Here is a 27181-nt window from a genome sequence, read left to right as displayed (position 1 = left end):
AATGACTTGCCCCAAATCATGCACCTAGTAAGTGGCAAAACTTCAGTAACAATAGCTAATATTTTGAGGGCACTTATTTCATGTTAGACTCTTTTACATGGATTATCCTATTTAATTCAAAGAAACACCCTATGAGTAGGCATTATAACCCTTAAAATTAGAGATGAGAAAGTTATTGTATACAGAAAGGTTAAATCTTGGGCTCAGAGCAAGTAGCTGTCAGAACTAGGATGGAACCCAGGAGCCTGACACCAGAGTAGGTGCCCTCAGTCATTATCCTGCAGAGGCCCATTTGATCTGAGCTCCACTTTTCACTTAGTCACTAAGCCTCTTGAAAAGTAAATATTCCCAAGGTCTTCCAGAGGTTGCTAAGAGTCACAGGGACACAAGCCTGGGTACAAAGAGATCCCAATTGATGAGTGACTGAGTGAGCTTCATACTTGACCTATATGGCAAATATCAGGATTCCAAAACATACAGACATTCTACACAGCTGCTCCACTGTCACCAGTGGGACTTTATTAGCTACCAAATCAGGGGCACCAGTGACAGAAGTCAAGACAGACTGCACACTAAGTATCCTCAAACTGACTGCAGGACTGTTTACAACATGCAGGGTTGGAGCTTCCCAGACAAAAGCAAAGAGGAATCAGGCTATAGTCTTCTCCCAAACTGGGCAAGGACATATCAGGATCTCCAGGCCTAGACAGGGAGCTGTCTTTACAGTCGTGCCTCAAAGCACACATGTTCTCTCAATGCTGGATGATTGCACCTTGTGAAGAGCATATTCCACTTCCTCCCTTCTGGGCCTCAGGGCCATGCTATGCTCCCAAACCAAAGTGCTGGCCATGCTCCACCTACAAAACTCCTTCATATCGTGCAGGGCCTAGCTCAAATGCCACAGCCTCCTAAAGTGTGCCTTCAACTCCTAGTCAGAATAAGCAATCTCTTCCTTTTTTGTGTGGTGCTGAGAATTGAACCCAGGACTTTGTACATGCTAGGCAAGTTCTCTATCACTAAGCTACATCCCCAGACCCAGCCATCTCTTCCTTTAAAAGCCACTGCCATGGTGTTTATACCCCTGTTTAAACAACTATTTTATTCTATGCCTCCAAATATAAGACTATCTGACTGCGTGTCTCACATTGCCTATTAACAGGTAGAGAATAGTGATTCTTTCTTATTCTCTCTATATTCTCCATAGCACCCAGCACAAGGCCTAACTCAAAGCAGATGCTCAGTGTTTGTTAAAAGAAAAAAAAAAGTAATAGGTATTGCTCTTATCATGAATTTTTATATGCTTCCAAAGACATCAGAGACCATTCAATCTAATTCCCCAAAGAGGAAGCAAAACTGAATAAAATAAATAACCTCTCAAATCATATGGCCAACTCAGAAATGAAGCCAGATGCTCACAATATTCAACAAGTAGCTATTGAGCACTTACTCTAAGCCAAGTACTGCCCTAGGTACAAGAAGTCACAACATTGAACAAAACTCTCTAACAGACCTTACATTCTAAATGGGGGAAAGAAAATTAACAAGCATAAAATATACCCCAAGGCAAATGGCTTTAAGAATTATAGAGAAAAAGGAGGGAAAAGTAGAGAGCAAGGGAGGGAGGTGGTGGCTTAGGATCAGTGTCTAGCTCCTGACTTCCAGTCTAAACCTCTTCTATAACACAACATTTTCTTTCTTCCTTTCCCTCTCTGAAATGACACATAAAAATTGTACATATTTATTGGGTACCATGTGATGTTTCAATATATTAGCATGGTGTAATGTTCAAACATCACCTTTCTTAAAGGAAGAACCTTAAATTAAAAATCTCAGCCAACTCATGTAGAGGTAATGAAACCTGCTTTTACACTTGTCGGACTATGATGAAAAGGCAGGCAATAAACAATAAAGCACTTTATAAATTCTTAATGCAGGTGTTAGTAACATGACTATCACTCTCTAAGCCAGTTTGCAAAGTTTGAAAACAGCCCCTGTTCTAAGGTGGCTGCTCTAGCTGAGTGCTTGGGTTTCTTGTGCCTGTGGTAATCAGTGATCCAACAGCACATCAGTCTGCTAGTCACACCTAGAAGACACTTGGCACCCTAAGAAAACCCCTTGATTGGGATCAGTGCCTCTGCAGATGTTTCACAACTCATTTCACATTCAAACTCCAAAGCTTCTCTGCACACTTTTAGATTCTTATTAATAACACTTCAAAATGTAGATTGCTACCTAATCTTAGCTGCATAATTAAAAAATAATCTTGCTTCTCTCCCTCCCAGCTAGAAAGGAAACTATACCCATAGGGCTTCTAGAGCTAAGAATCACACCCTGCAGAAAAACTAGTAAGAGGCTCAAGTTGAGGGGTGGGGATGGAGGAGGGCAGTTGAAGGCAAGAAGTCTAATCCCAAATGAAGGAAGGGAATAATCTTCCCAAGGACATTACATGTTTTGGCAGAGCTAAAACTAGAATCCCAGTTTCCTGCTTTCCAGTGTCCATTGCCTCATGGGAAGAGGAAAGCAGGAAGACAGACTACAAGGTCTTGGAGGGTAGAAAACAAGACTATATGATTTTTCTTATACAGTAAACAGAGCACTGTTCATCTTGAGAAGAGAGCTACTGGCTTTGATTCATACGAGGGCTACGGGGACAAGGTTCAAAGTTCTTTTCATTCAATTCAGCCTAACAAACCCATCAGAGTAAGAAGGGCCCTCAGAGAAATTCTTAACACATCAGTGCAGAAAGGAAAGAAATTTATTTACCCAAGGTCAAAAAGTGTGTTAGAAGCAAAGCTAAGACAAGAACCTATTCCAGGCTTGTTTAACTATATCAAAATAGATTCTATTGTCATGTATAACTAAAAAAAAAAAAAAAATTAAAAAAGAAAAAAAAGAGAGACACGAACCCAGGCCACTCTTTCTATCCTTAGGTTGGTAGAAAACTATCAGTCAAACCTGTCTAAGCTTCCACTGCTATCTTTCTTACCCAACTACCAAGGGGTTTCCTGGGGTCCTTGGCAGGGAATTGCAGACAGTAGAGGTCCACACTGGCCCTCACTGCCTACGTCCAGGGGATGGCTTCTTGGATGGCTTCTTCCGTCTTTTTCCAGGTTCCCTTCTCTCCACCTAGAATTGCCATCCCTACCCCTAGATAACAGCTTTAATTGTGTCCATTAAAAAAGATCATCAGCAGTTTCCATCACTGTGAAACAGAGAAAGAGAGAGTGAGAAAAGGCCAAGCACTGCACCCAGCTGTTGGTGAGGCCACAGTTTCCGTTGATGATGATGACTCACGGTGCCCAAGCTGAAGGCTGGAGCTGGGAATTTAACTTGGGAGACTGCACAAGCCACAGTTCCCAAGCATGTCGGGACCTGCAGAAAGGAGCAAGCGGCTTGTGGCCCTTTGGTAAAAATCCCAGCACCTGGCCATGAGAGCACAGCTCCCCTTTCAGACCATATTGAGGCCTCATAGGAGCAGGAGCAGGGACAGAATGTACACATTGGAGCCAGTGAATCCTGTACAGCCTGCCATCACATACATAAACAGTTGTTAGGAAGCCAAGATCTCACCTCTGAAACTCCAAGAGATCCCCCTAGATACACCATTTGCATCCTCAATTTCCAAAAATATTAGCATTCAGTAAATGAGAGATCATGATTTAAATTTTTGAATAGGAGAGAAAAAGACTGCTCCCAAACTTTATTCACCTAGAGGCAAGAACAAAGAGGGGAAGAAGACTATCTACCCTGGGATGACAGTTTGTGGTCTACCAGTGCAAACTTCTTGGAACATGACCTCTCAAATTTATTCTAACCCCACGCCTGGAAAATTGTCCCAGATTCTTCAAGAGAGGTAGGTATAAGGGATTATTTCAGTCCTAATAGAGCTATTCCCACTGTACCCCTCCTACTCTTCTGCCCTCACATTTGGGGACCCTGAAAGGGTGATAACTGAGTAGGAGGGGTACAGACAGAAGACTCAGTGGAGGTGATGCCCATTCCACTGTCAGTGGTTTGAGGACTTGTCACAGCAGACACAGTAATAAGTATCATCAAAGGAGGCAACTGAGGAGAATTCATTATATCTAAGAACTCATCAAGAAATGGAAGATAATCAGAAAACTTAAGAGTCCCAGTGATTTCAAAGTACGGGGCTGGGAGAGGCTTGAAATCAAAGTCCATTGTGGAGACTGAAGGGTGGTGTGACAAGTACCAAGGGTTCATTCAGATGGCTCATTTGGCAATCTGTGGCCTCACAGTATGGTAAAAGAAGAATCTGTAGGGCACTGCCACAGTGGGACACCTGTCTTTCCCTTCCACGTCTGCTAATTTCCATTCTGTTCTGCTCCCTGTTCCCATTTGACTTTCAGACCTCAGAATAGACACCCTTTACTAGCAAGCCACCTGCCAAGAATCTCCAAGCCAGCAGTGTGACTTGTGTAAAGACCTAATATGGTTTAAGGCTATCCCCACAGAGTTCACATCTAGTCCCACCAAAGACATGAGAAGTAAAGCTATGTGCCTTCATTAGAGAGGCTGACTTTTCCATGGCCAGGGACTGGGAGAGGCATCTGCTACTCAGGAGTTTTCATCTCATAGGCTCAGCTCCAACCAAATCAGCAAAGCACTGTTACTATGGACCATCTGCCAGGACCCGGAAACAGCCCTGTTACATAAAGGGGCTAGGATAATGAAATTTATTAAACTGGATCTTTCCTCCATAAAGGAGACAAAACATTTTAAGTCTCTGTTTAAAAGGGCAATGTGGGACAGTGGAGAGGCCATGGACAAGGGACCCAGTGGGTTCTAATACTGTTTCTATTATACTTTATCAGTGAGACCATGGGAACAAATCATCTCCCCTCCCTGAGCTTCTATGTTCTCAAACTTCAAATCAGGATGATAAGGTTCCTTAAAGCATTTAAATTCCATGATTTATTATTATTTTATCAAAATGACAAAAAGTAAGCTTACCTTAATATTAATTTTGCACTACAGGGTTAAATTTCTAAAAATGAACAGTACTTTCATATCTGTGGGCTTAACAGAGAAAAGTAATAAGTACAGCCATTGAATCTAGGACTAGCTGGAGGAGAAGGTACATAGAGGAGAAACTAAAGGTCAGAACCTTCTAGCAACCCACACAGAAGAGGCCCTACTAAAACTGAAAATAAGAATTTGGTCAGGATTACAGTGGCATATGCCTGTAATCCCAGCTATTCCGGAGATCGAGGTAGGAGGATCACAAATTCAAGGCCAGCCTAGGCAACCAAGTAAGATTCTGCCTCAAAATAAAATCTAAAAAGGACTGGGGAAATAGCTCAGTAATAAAGCACTTGTCTAGCATGCACAAGACCCGGAGTTCCATCCCTAGTACTGCATTAAAAAAGAAAAAAAAAATTTTAACTGGGAGCAGTACTAGTAACACCCTGCCCGTGCACACAGTACTTTCCAGTTTACAAAGCGCTTTCACATCCATGACCTTATTTGATCGTCTCCACACCCTCACAGTTAACAAGGTAACACTGACCCTCATTTCACATTGTACAAAGTTACTAGATGGATTGAGCCTATGTCTCATATGCCTTCAGTTCCCTATATGAAATATGGGAGTGAGCCTTACTTGACAAAATTTCCATATGGATTCAATAGACAGTGTTTGTAAAGCCCCGACAAAATGCCTGGCACACAGTGTCTCTTTAATAAATTAATTAACCCCTTCCTCACATACCTCCATCTCATCAGGGAAGTGTAGGAAGAAACCCCAAAGCTGCTCCTTTTTAGGCCCTGAAGAAATGCTTCAAGATGAAATGTAACATGATGGCTTGCTAGGTGACTACAAGACAGACCAATGAGCCAGATGACTCTAGTCCCCACCCATCTCATGGATTTATAACAGTCACCCAGTCACTGGAGGAAGGGGCTACACCTCGAATCCAGAATACCTCAATGTCAGCCACAGAGATGAGACCTGGAGTAGAAAGCAAGCATGAGCCTTCAACAGAGAAGCCTGCAAGAGCCACCCTGAGTCAGGGTCTCCCTTTCATTTTTCATGATTATCATACTTTGTCCCCCACAGAAACCTTCAGTGGCTCCTTCCACTACTCACAAGGACCCACTCCCATTAAACTCAGATGTTTCCAGGCTATTCTCATCATATATGGCCCAGGTCAAGTAAGCTACAACAGGGTACACTTCCTACTTCTATAGCCTGGCTCACAGTATTCTTTCCGCCTGGAATACCCTCCTTTCAGTTCTGCCTATGCAACAACAGTTACTAAACAAATTGGAGAAGGAATGAAGGAAGGAATTGTAAATGAGTATATGACATAATATACCTTTGCAAAGCAGGAAAATTAGGGATTATGATTCTCCTTTTACAGATGAGGAAATTCAGGCCCAGAGAGGTGCTCAGGATGATATAGCCAACAAATTGTCAAATTAGAACTTGAAACCAGCTCTTCAGGGCTTGTTTATAGTATAGGGATAACCTATGGCCTAGTACAAGTGCTCTACAACTGAGCTACGCCCCCAGCCGTCTTCAGGGCTCTTTTGACCACATCAAGCTTCCTGGTAAGGTAAAAGTCACTCTCAGATTGAGAAAGAGCTGATTCTTCCCAGATTCCTCAAAATGGGCCACTCTCCTTTTGGCACACACTGAGAGCACTTTAAGGAATTGGCTGTCACTGATTATTGAAAGCTCCCACAGGACAGGCAAAGTCCCCTGAGAAAGGGCAAGCACAATGTCATCTGTCAAGAATCTAAAAGTGATGGCAAAATTATAGGCTGGTCACTTAATGCTCAGTTTTAGAGAGCTCCTAGAACAAATCAATCTCCACCAGGAAAGATGAGGATTTCTTGAATGGAAATTGAGCTCTCTGCCAGGGACCTCTGAGCCCTTCCCAGAACCATCTGGCGAGTTCAAAGCATGGCTGGTGGCCCCACTCATTGAAGACAGACAAGGAAGCCAAGGACCCAAGGCAAGGTCTTGCAGACAGGCAGGGACAATGTTGTCTTAAAACACTGGATCATCAAACATTTTTGTCCTTGAGGTTCTCTGTCCTGGCCTTCTCCAGCAAGGTGGGAAGAGGGCAGAGCCATAAGCCTGGTCTCCTGAGCACAGCTACTAGAGATGACATAGTTTCCACATCCAATAGCTCCAGCTATTTCATGCCACCAGCACTCACTGAGCCTTTATTCTATGCCAGGAGATCCAGAGATGAGTGAAACAGTAAAACAGATGAAAACTGCACAAGGCTCCCACTCAATGAGAAGAGAATGGCAAATAAGCAATAAATAATGACACTATGAGTTCAAGCAGTGAAAACGGCTATAATGGAAAATAAAATCGGGTAGGGAGTAGATTGTGAGAGGTGGCCTTTGGGAAGAAATCAACAGAAGGGAAGCAGTAGCTAAGTAGGAATCAGAGAAACAGCAACCCCGCCAAAGAGAACAGCTAGAACACAGATCAAGAGAACGTGCTCACCTTCTTTGTGAGGGCTTTTCCAGCCACCACTCCCTAACCCGCTCCATAATTACCTGCTCCATCAGGCACTGCTTCAAAGGCCTTTGCTTCAGCAGCCCACCAGAACTTCTTACAAGCTTTCATCAGGGAAAAAAGACAAAATATTTGTTCCACTCTGCCCTAAAATTTAGAGGACTCTGTTAGAGACTGAATGTATCCTACCAAAATTAGGGTTAGGTTAGATTGAAATCATAACTCCCAATTTGATGGTATAAGGGAGTGGGGTCTTTGGAAGTTGACTGAATCATAAGAGTGCAGCCTTCGTTAACAGGAAGTGTGCCCTTATAAAATGGCCTCCAAAGAGTTCCCTCCCCTCTTCCACTATATGGGAGAAGATGGCCAACTATGAACCAGGAAGCAAGACCTCACCAGAAACCAAATCTAACAGTGCTCTTATTAAGACCCTCCAGGACGGGCACAGAGGCACACACCTGTAATCACATTGGCACACTCCTATAATCTCAGTGGCTCAGGAGGCTGAGGCAGGAGGCAAGTTCAAAGCCAGCCTCAGCAACTTAGTGAGGCCCTAAGCAATTCAGTGAGACACTGTCTCTAAATAATACACAAAAAAGGGCTGGGGATGTGGCTCAGTGGTTGAATGCCCCTGAGTTCAGTCCCCAGTACAAAAAAAAAAAAAAAAAAAGACTCTCCAGGCTGTGAGAAATAAATTTCTGTTGCTTATAAGCCACCCAGTCCATGGATCTTTGTTATAGCTGTCAAAAATAATACAGTTACTTGCTATATTTCCAGTGAGGTCACTTTGAGGGGAGGTAGCATGATGAAATTAAATGAGTATGAGCTTTGACATCAAACCAGTAGGGTTCAAGTATCAGCTTTCTTTAACTAGCTGTTACTTCAGAGAAGCCACTTGGCCTCTTTGAACCTCAATATTATCCAGAATGCAAGGGAGTGAACTTTACCTCAGAAGGTAATGAGGAAATCTGTAAGTGGCAGTATCAGTAATATATAGTGTTTGCCAAAAATTTGTCCCCTGCCCAAATCTGACTCCCTTGGGAATATGAAAAACATTTTTGTGTTTGTTCAACCAATTATGTTAACTCACATCTTACTGCAACATGCCTCTGACAAGGCTTTAAGCCTATCTACTAGTTGGATGTGCAGGCTGAAGGATGACCCCCAATTCCATCCACAGCACAACCTGATGGGAGGCCTTGACCTGGAACAAAATGGCCACAGGGAGGGGTGAGGAGTTGGTCAGAGCAGAGGGAAGCTAAAAAGATAATGGGTAGAAATCATTAGGATCAGACCCTCAAAGAAATCAGGAATAATGTCCTTCCTATCCCATCTCTAGCTCACCTAGAGAGGTTCCGATTTGTCTCCCAGCTCCTAGGTGGGGTAGTAAACTGAGGGTCAGACCAATTTCAATTCTTCTCACAAGAAAGCACTATATGGTATTGAGGTCTTTTCAGCTCTGACCTTGCTAAGACAGTCTCTGGATGCTGGCCCTACTCACCTCCTCCCCTAAGGCTGTCTGCCTGCCCATTGCTGCCATCTGGTGGCCCTCCAGACCTTGCTGCACTTGGCTTGGGACAAGCCCCTTATCCAACATACCCACTTCACAAAGGGTGAGTCTTGTTTCTGTTTCAGGTAAGACATACTTTGCACTTCTCCAGACCACAGATCAATGGGTATTCATGGCAAAACACAAAAGCCAAAAATAACACCAGATCTCCATCTCTTGTGACAGAGATGACACAACTACAGCTGAGAGACTGACCTCCCTGCCCAAAGAGAGGAATTAACTTGCCCAAGGTCATGCAGCTACCTGACTTCCAGGAAGTGCACAATTCCCCTCTACCACAATGTTTAGGTCTGGTGGGCACCTGCAAACCAAAAATAAAGTCAGCCCACAGCCCAGGTATCAAAGTCTCTGGAAGGTGGGAAACAAAACTGTCAGCATTCCTTGCAAACCTCAAGAAATGTAAAGGCATGTCATATACACAGGCCAACCACTGCTTGCAAGAAATTCACTAGAAATAACAAACTGGGTGTGCCCAGGGAATCTCATTAACCTTGAAGGCTATCATTCATTAAGATCACCTGCAGGATCTTCCCTAAACAGCCTCCAAGCTACCACCACAAGCTGGATTGAGACCAGAAAGAACACCAGACATGGAAAATACATACTAGAGTCACATCCATGTTGGCATGTGCTCTCCCTACCAGAGCTCCTTGGGTCAGGGTTATATCTTTTCTTCTCTATCTCCAGGCCTCTCAAGGTCAGTTAAGGTATATACTGCTAGATCCCTTAGAACAATCTTAGGAACTGTTCACTCTTTCTGGACAAAAATGATTACATGCTGGCTCTCTCTGTAGCTATCTTCTGCACCTATAATGCAGACCCTGAAAGAATAATGCATGACTTAAGTAGGTCACTTGCCTGTCCTGACATCTATCATCTCACACCTACAACACATTGAGAATATTACTGGGTGATGTTCAAAGTCTTTTTTTAATTCTGGAACCCTAGAATCTGAAACCTGCAGACAAATCAAGGATATTCTTCACCTGCAGATAGAGCAAATAACAAGGTGGGAAGGGGTCATAATCAAACAATGCTTCCCTCTAGTGGTTTAATATGCTTTCTACATCCTGCCAGCTCACATCACCATCAATGAGCTCCCACTCCATTCCAACCCTGAACTATCAACAGCAGAAATCGCCTTCTCTGAGCCTGAATTCAGAGAAGCCAAAGAGAAAGTAAGGAGGCCAGGCTCAAGAATCCAATCAGGCCTCTCAGCTGGTTCCACAAAAGTGAAGAACTTTAGGAACAAATTTATTTTGAAACTCAAAGAAACTTTTTGTAACCTCCAACTCCCCTTTTCAAAGGAGGAAACCAAGGCTCAAGGATATTCAGAAGGTCATCAAGCTGACTCATGACTGAGACAAAAATAGATACCCACTTTCCTGCCTCCTGCTACACTCTCTTGCCTCTTTTCCATGAGACCTCTCAACTGAGGCCCATGGAAAAGACTTGTCAAGGACATCTACATAGGAATGGCTGGAAAAGGATCCATAATCCCTAGACTTAGGGGAAAACCATTTTAATTAATTGTAAAATAACATTTGTGAGGGACATAATCAGATTGCAATTACATATTTGGAATAGAAAATAAAAAAGAAAATTCTCTCATATCCCACCAAATATACTATTCACACACTTTTCCTTCTATTATTTTCTATACAAACATTCTTTCTTTAAAAAAGAAAAACAAATTAGGAGTTAGAGTGTAGTAATTTGTAATCTGGTCTTTTCATTATCTGAGGAGCCTATTTCTCTGTCACTAAAAATTCTTCTAAAACATTTTATATAATGACTATATATTCCAACATACCGTTGTTCCATAATTTATTTAACCAATCTCCCTTGAGTTTCATGTATTTGTCTTTGTTTTTGTCCTTATAAATTAAGCTGCAATGAATGACTGCATTATATTCATCTTTGAATACATCCATGATTATTTTCTTAGGCCAGCTGTATTTTTCATAGGACAGAATTTCAGAACAGAAATGGCCCAAAAAGTTCATTATGTTCACAACATCCTATTGGCCAGATGGGAAAAAGCAAGCCAGGGAGTTTAGTGTATTGCCAAAGGACAAAGAGAAAGCAAGGGAACCAACTCTCAAGCTATCCACCTATTAGAACATGACCTTCCCAAAACCTAACCACAATTTCACACCGTTCCCTGACCACTCTTAGCCACAGTGACCTTTCCTTCTCCTGAAACCTTAGAGCTCTGGATGTCTAGGTGACTCCTCAGGACCCATGCCACATTTTGATTCTTCTACTAAATGTTTAATTTTGTTCATCCAACCACAGTTTCCTGAAGGTAGCTCTGATTTTATAGTTCCCTGTATTCTACAACACAATACTATGTGCACATAGATAAGTGTTCTACAAATGGCTGCTGGAGGATCAAACATAACTAAGAATTTCTTTATTCATTGCTTGAAATAATGCAGAACTTTAGGAACAAATTTATTTTGAAACTCAAAGAAATTTTTGTGACCTCCAACTTCTCACTGGCAAATGTTGGGAAAATATGCTTCTTTGAAGCATAAAAGAAGCTTAGTTAATGAGTTAGAGCATTCTGAGAAATATATAAATTGGAATTATAGTAGGAGGCTTGTGGAAAAAAAGACTGGGTTCAAGTTTGGCTCTGCCCATACACGTAGTCCAGGGAAATGGAGTTTACCAATGAGGGACTCATCTGAGGTAAGCATAACATTCATCTTGCCACCTTCATATAATGTGAAAGCACTTCATAGTAATAAAGATGATCCATCAGATTATAATTGCTGTTTGTGTTATCATAACTAGAAATGCAGCTACTTCTATGAATTCTTAAACAGACCTCCTGACCCCTCACTCCTAGGCATTATCTCAGTTTCTACTCCACACACATATCCACTAAGAGAATCTAGGGCTACACCCTCCAGGTAAGAAGCAGAGCTTTCCTAAAGCTTAACTTTTTATAAAGAAGGAATCATCATTCCTTGTCAGGTTCCTGGATTTAACTAGTTTTAAGTCATCCACGTTTCTTCGTCATCCCTAGAGAGAACACGTAAAGCAGAAAGAGGACCGGATAGAGAGTCACAAGACAAGTTCTGATCCTAGCTCCTTCACTCATTACCTGTGCTTCCCCCTGCTTAGTCCTCAGCTTCCTCATCTCCAAACCGGAAGTAGTCAGACCATTAGAATGTCATTACTGACATTCTAAGATCCTAAAATAAAAACAAATGACTCTAGTAATAAGCAAAACATCCATTTCAGAGTAGTCTTTGGGTTCTGTTTGACTTTCAATCATTGGGTTTTAAAAGTCCTAAAGAACAAGCATCATCAATTCCAAGGCACCTACTTTAAATAGAGCCCATGAGGTCAGAATCTCCCTGGGCTCAGTTGAGGTTTCATGATATATGGTCCCAAAGAAGATGGAGTAATGTACACTGTCACCCTATTCTGCAAAGGATCTTGGCCCCAAAACAGAAAAATCAGCATTAGGTATATTTATAAACTCAGTTTAGTGTGAATCAATGGCTGAGCTTGGATTTCACTAATGCTCAGACATCAAATACAATAAAACATTTCTTAGTCTGTGACTTCTGAAGAAAGAAGATAGGCTCCAAAGTAGTCCTTTCCACACATACCATGCAATTCCTCTCTTTAGAGAAATAAAAAATATTTCATTCAAAAGGTATTACCAAGAATCAGGAGGACAGTGAGGGAGAGGGAAAAAAATTTACTGGAAAGCAGAAATGGAATTCTAGTTTAAATGTTGCCATAAAATCACTTTTTTTTTTCTCTTGGTTTCAGTTTTTTCATTTGCCAGGTGAGTAAGATGTTTTTTCCATCTCTGATTCTCTAAAACTTTCAAGACTCTAGCATTTTATTAAGTGACACTGAAGAAAAAAAGTAAAGAATGTCAAAGAACTCTCTGTATTTGATTTCAGTTTTTCAATCCATATCCCTTGTGAGACCGCAAGGCTACTTTGGGATACAGCATGGTTCAGGGAAAGCTTCCAGCATCCGGAAAGCAAAAACATTCTAGACATTCTGACTAATCCCACATTAACATTTGGATCTTGGGGAAATCATTCCCCTTGAAATTCTAATAAATCACCAGCAACCATCACTTAGCATCTGTAAGCACTGATCTTTCTGTATTCTTCAGGATAATCCTGAATAAAACTGTTAAAGAAGCACACATAACCAGAGACCTCTTTCGGAAAGAGAAGAGCACCCAACCTCCAGAAAGCTCCATAGTTCCAAAGGGCAGATGTGTACTAACAGGCACATGAGCCCAGTCCTGTGCTGGATGATGTACTACATCATCTGATTTAATCCTTATGCCCAGTCAGCAACTGCTTTCCCATTTTCCTAATAAGGAAATACATTCAGAGAAGCTAGGTTTAACTCATTTGTCCAACATGCATTAAGCACCTACTTCATATGTGCCAATTACTTTGCTAGGAACTAGGATACAATGGTGAACAAAACCAAACATGACTCCTGCCTCATGGAGCTTATAGTCTAGTGGGAGGGGGAGTTAGTCAAAGAATCCTACACACACACACACACACACACACACACACACAAAGGAAAGGGCCATACCTCCATGAGAACTAAAGAGACTATACAACTACTACAGTGACAATAGATATGGACACAAGGGCACTGCCCACAGCAATGCTGTAAGCTGATGAAACTAAGATTAAACCTTTTTCTGTCTGATGTCACAGCCCGTGTTTCTCTTACCTTTCCATTTATTTCTTCATTCAGCAATTTGCTATGAATCATCCACTTACTAGTGCCATGCCTATTATATGCTAGGGATGCAGCCATGAACAAAACCAACATTGCTCGCATGGAGTTTATGATCTATATGTTAAACAAGTAAGACTACAAACAGGTGTACACAATGAAAAATTGGGATGAATGCTATGAAGAATCAATTTTAATAGGTAAAATTATCTACGGAGATCTTCCAAACTGTTAACAGCCTGAAAAAGCCACTTGCCTACCACAATGAGTGAAAAAGACTTTAGGAAACTTGGCCCCATCAAGATGTAGAAATTGGAGCTGGGACTGTAGCTCAGTGATAGAGCACTTGCCTTGCCTGTGTGAGGCACTGGGTTCAATCTTCAGCACCACATAAAAAATAAGTAAATAAACAAAGATAGTGTGTCCATTTACAATTAAAAAAAAAAAAAGATGTGGAAACTGTCACATCTCCTAGCCAGCTTATAAGCCATCAGGGCAGAAGCTAGTATGTCTCAAATTCAGCACAGATCTCGCTGGGATAGAATTCCTTCTATAAGCAGCTACTGACTCCAGAATGCACTCACATATCCTAATCTCAGGCAATTGTGCATTTTACAATTAGTTGGGATCATTCATTTGAACCTCACAACAACCCTATGCAGAATACAGGTAGGTTTTAATATTCTACTTAAGAGATGAGAAAACTGAGGCCTAGACAGGTGATGTGACTTAATCAAGGTCACCAAAATAGGAAAGGACCAGATCTGCCATTCATCTCTCACTAGAAGCACCACTAGCCAGGAAATCATGAATCTCAAATGATACAGCTGCAGGTCACTGAGCCTGGATAGTCACCCAGGAGTCCCATGAAGTTCCTGAGAACAATGATCAGGATTATCAAGCAGCTTGAGAAAGGTTTCTAGAATGCGGTTCCACCAGCCTGAGACACAGGTACCCTTGCCAACTCTCCCAGATTAGAACAGGTTCTCTTGGACTCTTTCCAAGTGGCTGTGACTAACAGAAAAGTATTTTTCCATTGCGAACACTGCAGGCAGACACCAGACTGAGAGGGGAGCAGAGAGCACATCCCAGATTCCCATACTGTCTGTAAAGTTATCTGATACCATGTGAACTGCCCTAGCTAAGCACCTACCACTAGGGATATTATGTCAATCTTGGACAGAATTAACATTTGGGACTAGATAATTTTTTTGTTATAGGAGTAGAGGGACTATGTTTGCATTATAAGATGTTTAATAGTAGCCTTGGCCTCTGTTCACTGGATACCAGTAGCAACCCCCAGTTGTGACAATCACAAATGTCTCCAGCCACTGCAATGTCTCAACCTCTGGTTGAGAAACACTGGTATAGACCCTATGGAGAAGGGGAAAAGCAAAGTGCTCTCCCTTTTCCTCATCCTATCCCATTCCATCTTTCTAGCCAGATATATGGTCACTATCCACAAACTCTTTTATTCTCAGTATCACACAGCCAGCGTTTCTCAGATAAGAATAGCTATGTGCTCTTACAGCCTACAAGTACATCCCAGGAATAATTTGCCACTGGAGCTTATGAAAACAACCAGAGTCAAATAATTCCTTGTTCCACTAATGAGCTGCTTCTGACCCTGCAAGGAAATCTTGTTCCCATTAATGTGAGCAGCTGAGTCTGATTAAATGGAAGCCCTGGGTGTTTCTTCTCGATGACATCAGGCCAGGGCAAGGGCTTCCACTGCTAGAAGAAACACAAAATTGGTGAATCAAATAGTAGGAGACTCCCATTTACCCAAAATTCAGTACAACAATCAGGACACTCAAACATTCCCAGCTTTTAACCATTATGGACTCAGAAGAAAGGGGAACGTGGCAATGTACATAAACAAATGAACTAAATTAACAAGTTAATTAAACAGCGGAAATGTTACCAAAAATCATGCTCTCAAGTGGAGGTGGAAACCTTAAGCTGAGCTCCAAAGCAACTGGAATGACTCAGACAGTGTCAGGGATGTGGGTTCCAACCTCCCACTCCAAGGGCTGGGCTGCTGACCCAGACATGGGAATCAACATCAGTTACAGAACTTGAAAAAAAAAAAAAAAAAAAAAAAACTTTATGTCTTTCATTAGTCTACTTCCTAACTCGTTAAAGGGTATACTGACAGACTCAACCAAACTTACTACCATTTGATAGTAAGTATAGTGTACTGCACTGTGACTCTTTGAAGACTTAACCATGAAATACCTACCTGTTAACACCTAATTACTCAGACTATGGCTAGTTTTTGTCTACTTTTGTATTTAGCAATATTGTTGCACATCATACTAAAAATGTGCTGAAATTTCATTACAGGTCTGTCTCCCCTGGTAGACACCTTAGAGGCAATATTTACATCTAATACCAAGTATGGCACATCAACATAATCACTATTTGTAGGGTGGATGGAAAAGTTGTCCATCTCCATATTCTTAGACTTAAGTCTATCTACAAATTCTAGAGAGAAGGCATGGCCCATGTCTTTCTCTTCATTTCTCCAAGGCTTATTACATTGCTTAATAGATGTCCAATACATATTAACTGCTTTGGTTGAGATCCTGAATCCAAAGAGACAAACTGAAGTCTTCTGTTCAAGAACCAGTGAGTCCCAGGAAAGAGATCAGAAATCCTAGCTGTCTATCCTGCCTTAAATGTATTTGAATGTTTAGTCTCTTTTAAACTGGAAACAGTCTGACAAAGGAAAACAACTATATTCTCAGATAGGCAGTGGAATCACAGAAGTAAATAAAAGCAATATGGTGGCTCCACAGAGCTTACTGACTGAAGGAAAAAAAATTCATATCAGCAGGCATACAAATAAGCAGTTATTATGCTCAATGTCTCTTCAAGCAAAGCTTCTCTAGATGGGCCCAATCTTTAAGCAGTCTGAACTTCTCTGAGACATAATCTTCCTCCAAATGAACAATACCTTTTCCTTCGAGCATCTTCTGAAGTGGTAATATGAAAATTTTACTATACACATTTGTTATACAGGCCTTTATTCCAGAATGATCATAAAACTTTTTAAATATCAATTAAAAGCATCACAGAAATGAATGCTCACAAGTCTGTTTGTGTATACAAATGTGTAGTATGTGTGACTTACTAAAAAAAGAAGAAGCTGACTGAAAACCTTCAAGAACCAGAAACTCCAAGAATAATAGTCACTAGGCATTTGGGAGCCTAGAGGTGGGTGAATTGCTAGCAAAGCAGACAAGAGCAGGCCAGGGAACCACTGAAGTTCAGAAGGCCTTTACATGACAATAGACCCAAGAATTATAAACTGTCTGTCCAAGGAATTGTGTATAAGTCAGCAGGAACTCTTAGACAGCAGGGATGAACAGAGGTCATAAAACACAAAGTCCAAGAACAAAGTCAGGGATATGAAGGCCACGAAAGAGCTCCCCTAAGGGAAAGATGAGAAACAGATGAAGACTCAAAGAAAGATGAAGATGCCAAAAGCTGTATGGTATGATAGCATAGCATCTGAGGGAACAAGAGATGCCTGGATCAATGTACATAGTTTATTAGGGTAAATACAATTTAAGTCAGAATATCATGCCAGCTATTATTCAAAATTATGTTCCTGCCTCCATCTTTCCTTGAAATATTTACTTTGGCTGAACTTTTTTTTTTTTTTTTTTTTTTTTGGGGGGGTATTACCAGGGATTGTTGAACCCACAGGCACTTAACTACTGAGCCACATTCCCCAACCCTTTTTATTTTTTATTTTAAGACAGGGTCTTGCTAAGTTGCTTAAGGCCTCACTACATTACTGAGGCTGGCTTTGAATTTGCAATCCCCCTGCCTCAGCCTCCTGAGCCACTGGGATTACAGGTTTGTGCCACTGCAACCAGCTTCTAATTCTTTTAATTTAGACTGAGGTGGAAATACAAACCATCATCTCCTCAGCTCTATTAAAGTAAGGACTCCCCAACAACCTGGACAAATTTCTGGGTGATGCTTGCTACAATGGATTCCTTTTTAAAACCTCACAGACTTTTAGGATCAGGAGTTAACCTAATCCAGTCTTTTTGGGTACAAAACTGTGATCCACAAAGGAAAAGCCATATATCTGGCTGATAGCAGAATTAGACCCCAGGATTTTCCCCTCCCAGTCCCTAAAGTTTTTCATGAACAAAAATCCTTAAACCCTAAGCATTCTTGCCTATTTAGACAGTCCTCCAGTAGCTCTTACCAATACCAAATTTTCTGCTGCATTCTCACCTGTCTGAGCAACCAGGTGTGTCCACCCACTCCAGATGGCAGTGACCTTCTCATTCTGAAAGCAATGTGCTTCTATTTTCTGGGGCACAGGAAGAAAAGCAGCCTGAGCAGCCAGTTGCCCATGCTTATTACTTCCCCAAACATACAGCTCTCCTGCATCTTAAACAGAAGGGAAACAGAGATGAAGAAACATTATTTGAAAATTATGGAAAATAAATCAAGTCTAAAAAAATGGCTAAAAAATTGTGGTTTTTTTAACTTATAATGTTTAATGGAGCCAAGCAAAATACAATGTACATGTGTGGCATAATAAAATATAAGATATATGAAAATTCTACATATAGAAACAAAGTCAAATGTTCTTAGGACTTTAAGGAGTAAGAATGTATAGTTATTTTTCTTCATTCATTCACTCAACAAATATTCATTCCACATTTACCTTCTTTGAGACGTATCTCTGTATTTTTTTTAATATATGCTCACATTTCCTTTGGAGGGAAAATTTTTTAACTTGTTAAAATAGTAAGTTAAAAGACAAACTATTTCTATTTAAACTTTAGAAACATAGGATTATTTTCATTGTTTATCCTGTCCAGCAGAAAATATAAAGCTACCACATCACATCTGTGCAGCATTTCAACCTCACAATAATCTTGTGATATAAACAGAAATGACTGCCATTGTGATTTAACAGGGAAAAAAAAAAGCAAATTCAGAGTCAAGTGACTCTGGCTTCTATTCCTGGATCCACTAACTAGCTATTGACCTTGGACAAATCACTGCCTCTCTAAAGCCTGAGTAGTGGAAAGGAGGGTAGTTGGTCCAGAAGGGCAGATAACATGACTGACGATGCTGGAACAAGAACAATTGGTGGCAACTGTGGTAAACCAGAAAGCACATGCCTGTCTAAAAGACATTCAAGTTCAAATATATCTTTTAGATGAAAGGTCAAACAAAATGAAGCCATGACTACTCAGTTGCTCTATAAGCTTTCTCGGCCCTAACACTTCAAGATTCTAAAACTGTACGAACCCCCCTCCCCTCCCCTCCCCTCCCCTCCCCTCATAGTAGACAATAGGACAGACAGCAGAATACATCAGACACTAGAAAGGCAATATGTCAATCAATGGAAGGGTAACTGATGTGATACAGCAATTTGTATACGGGGTAAAAGCGGGAGTTCATAATCCACTTGAATCAAACCGTGTAATATGATGTATTAAGAACTATGTAATGCTATGAACGACCAATAAAAAAAAATAAATAAATAAATAAAATAAAGGTATTGTGTCCAACTAAAAAAATAAAAAATAAAAAAAAAAAATAAAATAAAACTGTACGAACCAATAGCACTAGCCATATGTGGCTACTGAACACTTGAAATGTGGGTAGTCCAAATTGAGATATCTTAGAAGTAAAAAAATACAGAGTGAACTGCAAAAACTTGGTGCAAAAGAGAAGTGTACCTCATTAATAATTTTAATATTGATTATACACTGAAATACTATTTTGAATATACTGAGTTAAAGTACATATAATATTAAAGTTCATTTCCAACTGTTTCTTTTTACTTTTTGAAATGTGGCTCACATTTTATTTCTATCAGACAGCACTGTTCTAGAAGATAAGTTAATCAAACCTGGAAGATGTTAAATGACTTTTCAAGCTCACATGGTTAATAAGAACTCATAGTCAATAAGGGAACTAAAAACCAACTCAGCTTCCACTGCATTTTGTGACCTGCCAATAATATTACTTGCCCTGGGGCTGCTGATATATTTCCAAAAACTAATCAAAAGCCAAAGAGTAGCATGAAAGGACACTAGAGCAGGGCTCAGAGGTCTCTAGTTCAAGTGCCATCTACTATTTGATCACTATTTGACACTGAGCACTTCACTCCACATTCTGGGACTCTGTTTCCTCAACTCTAAATGGCAGAATGTAAATCATTGAAGCCTTTTTGCCACCCAGGAAACCCTGCAGCACTGATATTCTGCAGTTTTTTGAAGTGAATTTGGTATACTTCATTCTCAGAGAAAGGGCAACCTCCCTGGACTTCATCAAGGTGTATGAAGTATGAGAATCCCATATAAGGGGGCAAAGAAGGCCCCTCAGCAAAATACCAATCCATTAAGTAAATTGGTGAGCTATGAAGATGCCACTGGTGATAAAGCACAATTTGTATTAAGCCTTAATCTATCTTAGTTCATCTAACATCTTTTTGAAAGCCAAACTGACTTCCACATGAGGATCTTTACACTGTTGCATCAGCAGGTAAAATTAAATTCTGCTGCAATGCCAAAGAGTTACACAATCTACAAGGACTCCAGAAAAACTGTCTAAAGAGCACTGAACAAAATCCAATGTGTTAACAGCTTGAACTAGATGAGAAAGGAGGATTACTAATCTTGTCAGTTTTTTAAAACATTTATTTTTTAGGTGTAGATGGACACATCACAATGCCTTTATTTTTATGTGGTGCTGAGCATCGAACCCAGGTCCTACCCTAGGCGAGCGCTCTACCGCTGAGCCACAATCCCAGCCCTTGACAATTTTTAAATCACTTTCAAAATACTGAAAACCAATTCAGTTTGTGAATATACTAAAAATGACTAAATAGACACTTCAAAATGGTCAATGTCATGATTAAATCTCAAAAAATATTCAAAGTTTAGATGTATAAAAAATACCATAGGAACAGTGCCACATATGAAATAATTTACTAATCACAAGACTTTTAAGAAATCAACATTAGCAGTAGATCAGACAATTTCTATGGTATATATAATGTCAGCCATTTCAAATTGTTTAGAACACAGGAGAAATGTCTGCCTCAGTCTACTTTTACACTCAGAGAGAAGCTCCCCCTCCCTCATTGACTGTAGGCTTGAACAACTCACTTCTCATCTTGGAGTCTCCAATTCTTCCTCTGTAAAAGGAGAGGTGAAACTAGGTGCCCAGTAGTGTTGCTTACACTTAGCATTCATTTCAACTTAACACTTTGACAAACAAAAATCTAGCTAATGTGAGTCGCACACTAAAAGTAGATGTTTCTTTTGTTACTTTTTGTTTTAAACTCATTAAGCAACTAATTATGCATAGCTCAGAATTTTTGAAGTATTTAAACTCTCTCACTATGACTCTGGTGCTCTGGAAACAACAGGAGCGTCCAGTTGGACGATACTGTAAATTTGATATGGGAGAATGCATGCCACCATTAATTTACCATTAATACACACCTGAGTTTCCACATAAAACACAAAGAACACTAAGTATGAATGTCCCTCCTTTTGCTTAAAAATGAAATGCATTCAATTATGAGTGGAGGTCTTATAAAAAAATATTAAATCTCTGAGAGGTGCAGCCTCCAGTCTAGCCCTACCAGCAGAGAATAGGACAATATGAATCAAAACAAAAGGATAACTGCTGCCTAGAAAACAATGCATTGCCTCCTAAGGAAAGTCACTAGAAAGTTCATACTATGTTTGATGAGCATGTCCAATGGATGGGTGGACACATAGCCAGATAGAAAACTACAGTGCGAGAGAAAAAAAAATATTAGATAGAAAAATGGATAGATGGAAAAGATAGAAATAAAGGGATGGGGGCTGGGGATGTGGCTCAAGCGGTAGCGCACTCGCCTGGCATGCGTACGGCCCGGGTTCGATCCTCAGCATCACATACCAACAAAGATGTTGTGTCCGCCGAGAACTAAAAAATAAATATTAAAAATTCTCTCTCTCTCTCTCTCTCTCTCTCTTAAAAAAAAAAAAGAAAGAAAGAAAGGGATGAAATAGGAAAATACATAATAATATAAAGCAGATCAGAGAATAAAACTTGTAGGCTTATATATATATTGGTACATTAAGTTAAAGAATAGATTAAAGAATATATATATATGTAAGTTAACAAAATAGAGAAAACAGAGATAAACAAATTAAAAAGATATAGATGAATAAAATAGGTTAGTCTGAGATTAAACAGCTAGAAAGTATAGAAAGATAGCATTTAGTTATATTAGACATAGAAATGGATTAGGTAACCCCTTCACTGAGCAACTCATGACTATATATAAATTTACTGTTCATTGTATGATTTAACCATTGCAATTACCCTGAGAAGATATTCTCATCCTTCTTGTGTAATTGAGAAAGAAAACTCAGAAGAAAATGAAGTAAGCCTATGTTTGATGTGAGTGCTTAACATTATCATATTTAATTTTCATAATTACCCACAAAGTATTTTATAGATAAGGAAATGGACAAAAAATGGTAAAATAATCTGCATAAGATTATACCAGTGGGGGCATCAGAATTCTGGCTTTAAAATCTATTACCTTCCCTCTGTATCCAAATATCAACACTCTAGGCCATCACTCACAAAGTTCTGAATGGCATATTAAACTGTGAAAGAGCTGGTACCTACCTGTTAATGAAGCTGAGTGGTCTGAGCCAGCAAGAACACATATTGCTTTAGAATTCTCTAGGCCTACAAAAAAAAAAATTTCTTTTGAATTATGTTGATAACAGAACAAACTGGGTGGAGGAGGGACTGTGAGCCATCACCACCTAGGTGTGAGAAGAAACTCAGCTAGCACAGGCAGGTGTGAGTCAGCAGCACTGGCCAAGAAGATGGCTACATGGGGGGAGACTGGAACCTACTAGGGAGTGAAATAGAGAAGTAAATACATTGAGAATAAAGAAGACAGGTTCCTCAATACCAGAGAGGAAAGGAAGGTTCAAATATGAAAAGTGGGAAAGTTAGAAACAAGCTTCTGGTATTAGTTGGTAATAGAAAAATCAGTATAAATTCATGGTTTCTAGAAATAGATAGGCTTATGTGTGTAAAAATGTGTGTGTGTGTGTGTGTGTGTGTGTGTGTGTGTGTGTATTTCCTAGCTCTGTCTGCTGTGTGAGAAGCAATGACATCTCATACATTCAGCTACTATCATATGCAGGATGTAATTACAAACACAGACCTTCTCAAGACACAGAGATAGAACCAGAACTTGAACTAGACTTCCATCTCCAAATCCAGTATTTTTCCTTCCTTAATTCCACTGCCTTTACTGACAAGGTAGAATCCCAATCAACCCTGCTAGAAATTGGGAAAACCTGTAGAAACATGTGATTTAGCATGCAAATAAATGCAGTCTATTCCATAACTCTATTTCTGATGCTTCTGTTTAATTAGTATCTTCATAAAAGACTTCTTCAGGTATCCTGTGGAATGATAATAAGACATTTCCAGCCACATTCACCAGAGAGGAAACCTGGGCTACTAGTAGCAAATTGAAGAGGAGACAGTAAAGGATCTAGCTCCAGAATCTGTGAAAACAGAGTGATGGGAGAATGAGGAGTGAAAGACTTTGAGGGCAGGAAGTTAATTTTCATTCTAATTTTTCATCAGAAAACTTCCCCAAATCAACTCTCAATCTAAACTGTTACTCCAAGCAGACCTTAAATAGGTTAAGTTAAATAAAATAAACAACTTTTACTCCTTCTAGTTACTGGTCCTGTGGTAAAAAAGAATAATGCCACATAGTTCTTGACCCTTAAATGCACATAACCCTTGGCATATGAAAAAACATATAAACAATCCCTGCCTATGAAGAAAATGCAATGGATGCTAAAAGAGGAAAGATTCTTTACTGAGAAAGCTGTATCTCAGCTAGGCCTTGAAAAATTCTTGAAATTTTCCCAAAAGGAGCATGAAGGAAAGGCATTTCAGGTAGAGGAAACAGTGTGCCCATAGGCTTGGAGGTCATGAGAAAGCAGGGAATACCTAGGGAGCAGTGAACACCTTGATGAAAAAAGAAAAGGGTTTGGGAAGGGTTGAGCACACCCTCCCAACTGAACCTGTTGGCATCAGAAATCTAACCCCAGCTCCAGCTGAAAGGCACTCTAGAACTTAGAAAAATCAGAATGATCCCAACACTCAGGTACATCACTCCCACAGCAGCTCCCCTTTCCTATTCTTTTCACACACATTTCCACCATCCTCAAAAATCCCTCCTTTGTTCAGGTCTCTTGCAGAGGTTTTCCTACAACCAACCCGCAGTAAACAGAGTCACAAAAGTCAGAAGAGGAGATAGAAACGTGGTGCTAAATACAGAGAGACAAAGGCCCACAAAGAGAATAGAAAACAGAGAATAAGAGCTCAAAGAGAGAGGCAGGAAAAGAGGGAAGGAAGGAGGCTGAGGAGGAGAAGCCTCTATAGACCAAATGACCAACAGAAGATCAACCAACAGACCTATGAGCAAAAGGAACACTTATTACCTACTCCTCGTATTTTCATGTAGAGAACTCCCTAAAGGGGCATTCCTGGTCCTCTCTACATCCTTGCTCACTCCTGCTTCCTTTTTGGGAGAAGAAACTAGGCATGTGAAAAGTAGCCCACAGTCCTTTTGAGGAAACAGTGCCTGGTAGATTAAGTTCAATCTAAAATTCAGAATTTACAGGCTCATTATAAAACTACTCCAAGTAGTTTTTAACAGTTCTAGAGCTACCATTTTGATCTCCACCCTTTGATTCTCCATCTTTTGATCTCTGACTTACATCTATTTCTCCACAGGACCCAAACTCTGGCAGCCAAGAGGGTTACTTTTACTGGACCCACAAAAATCCCAACAAGACTAACATACCAACTAATAGAGAGAGTAAGATAGATAAAGAAAAAGCAAAAGTACAAAACCATTTACCCATTTTCTGCATGTCTATGTCTCTTACTTTCTCACAAAAAAATAAATAAGGGCCTCACCTGTAACTCTGCTTGGTTCCTTTGCTGTCAAAAATAATGGGAGAGTCTGCCTGAGGGATGACCGTCGTCCAGATGATGCCAAACCAGTCCCCCACTGGAACACGATGCCACTCACTTCCCAAAAGAGCAGAAGAGAAAATAAAGAAAATGTACATCAGGATAAGACCAAATTGCCTTTTGAACCTCACTACTATGGGAAATTCTGAATTCACTCTGTCAACCTGGGTATTATGGAGAAGCTCAATTGCATCAAGGGTTCCAATCACTGGTCACAGGGATTACTTCCAAACCAATCAAAATTTCAGTCGTCAGGGCAATCTAAGACTATCAAAGAGAAATTCAATATAGTAAAACTTATTAAAACTTATCCAAAAAATTCTAGGACACTCCTGAGTCAAATCACTAGAATGTATCTTGCTCATGGTTAGCCTGAGAACATGACTCTAAGCCAAATAGAAAGGACTTTGAAGATCATCAAGCTCATTCCTCATATCTACCAGATGAGGAAACTGAGACCTTAAGAGAGGATTATGACTTGTGCAAGATCACATGGGGATCTTGTACCACAAAGAAAAAGCCAGGACTCAGCTCTCCTGACCCTTAAGGTAGTGTCCTTCCCAACACACCAAGATGAGTTCAAAGATTCTCCATTGCCAAAATAAATAAATATTTATGACTCTGAGACAGGTTAATAATCATGATTTCAATGGAGAGGGCTTTTATTACCATGTCCACTGCATCTCATATTCTGAATACAAATACACACACAAAAAAAACCCATGTATTTGGCCTACACTCAGATGTGTGCAATTGTACCTATAATCCAACACCACCAGCATTGAGGTCTATTCCTCTGGAAGCATACTATAACCGGTGGTCCCTTGGGCAGTAAACAGACAAGTTTGCTTAATGAAAAAATAAAGTATAGGCACAATATAAACAAAGCCCAAATTTATGTAAAATAAAACTTAAAAATCCCCTCAACAAATAAATTTCAAAGAGAAAAAAACTACATAATAAAAGGATTTTCAGATAAATGATAAAGGATTAATATCCACAATATATATATGGAACTCCAAAAAGTCAATCAAAAACAAACCAAAACCCAATTTTTAAATAGTCAAAGAACTTGAATAGACATTTCTCCAAGAAGATACATTAATGGCCAATTAAACACAAGAAAAAATGCTCAACATCACTAATCATTAAGGAAATGCAAATCAAAACCACAATGAGAAACCACCTCACACCATTTGGATGCTATATCTAACAAAACAAAAATCCCAGAAAATAACAAGTGTTAGTGAACCTGTGAGAACCTTTGTGCATTGTTGGTGGGAATGTAAAATAATGTGACTGCTATAGAAAACAGTACAACAGTACCTCAAAAAGTGAAAAAATAGAATTACCATGTTACCCAGCAATTCTGCTTCCAGGTATACATCCAAAAGAATTGAAAGTAGGATCTTGAAGAGGCATTTGAACACTCATGTTCATACCAGCATTATTCACAATAGCTAAAACATGGAAGCAACTCAAGCACACTTTGACAGATGAATGGATACACACACACAAACACACAACAATAAAGTATTATCAACCTTAAAAAGTACAGAAATGTTCCTGGGCATGGTGGTACACATCTGTAATCCCAGCAACTGGGGAGGCTGAGCTAGGAAGATCACAAGTTCAAAGTCAGCCTCAGGAACTTAGCAAGGCCCTAAGCAACTTAGCAAGACCCACTCTATATAAATAAAAAATAAAAAGGGCTTGGGATGTAACTCTGAGGTTAAGCGGCCCTGAGTTCAATCCATAGTTCAAAAAAAAAAAAAAAAATGTTGACATGCTATCATGCTATTCCATGGATGAACCTTGAGAACCTTATATTAAGTAGGCCACTTACAAGAATAAATACTATACGATTACATTTATATGTGGCAAAGTATACATAGCATAAATGTTCAAAAGAAACAAATACATTTTAAAAGAGATTTGAAATATATATCAACCAATTATAATATACGGACTTAACAGATCCCAATTCAAAAAACCATAAAAACATGTTACAGAAAAATTTTAATCCCAACAGGATTCTTACTGATATTACAATTATTTTTTTTTTTTTTAGGTTTCATGAAGGTAGTACAGCAACATTTTCAAAAAGAGTACTTACTTATCTTTTAGAAATACACGCAGAAATATTTACAAATTAGATGGTGGTGGTGAAGAGGCCTCGACAGAATGAATAAGTAGTAGCAATTATATTCATCAATGTTTTGCAAGCCATCTGTATGATAAGGGGTTAATTTCTAAAATATAAGGAACTCTTTCAACTCAATAGCAAAAATTTTTAAAAG

General features: G+C 39.8%; 1 protein-coding gene across 3 annotated transcripts in view; it reads right to left on the bottom strand.

The window, feature by feature from the left end:
• The window catches only part of Sergef (secretion regulating guanine nucleotide exchange factor), a 219560-nt gene that overhangs the window by 174425 nt on the left and 17954 nt on the right, over positions 1-27181 (bottom strand). For 2 of the 3 annotated variants that reach the window (XM_026398989.1, XM_026398990.2), the window contains exons 6-8: positions 24825-24938; positions 22491-22553; positions 18066-18224 (exon numbers count right to left, since the gene is read on the bottom strand). In XM_026398989.1, the coding sequence (XP_026254774.1) occupies positions 18066-18224; positions 22491-22553; positions 24825-24938 (336 nt within the window). The remainder of the gene's footprint in view (positions 1-18065; positions 18225-22490; positions 22554-24824; positions 24939-27181) is intronic. The other variant, XM_077797522.1, reaches the window with a different exon arrangement.

Source organism: Urocitellus parryii, chromosome 4 (genome assembly GCF_045843805.1).
Source record: "Urocitellus parryii isolate mUroPar1 chromosome 4, mUroPar1.hap1, whole genome shotgun sequence".
Lineage (NCBI taxonomy): Eukaryota > Metazoa > Chordata > Mammalia > Rodentia > Sciuridae > Urocitellus > Urocitellus parryii.
Note: the sequence above shows the minus strand (reverse complement) of the source record. Positions and strands in the feature narration are given on the sequence as shown.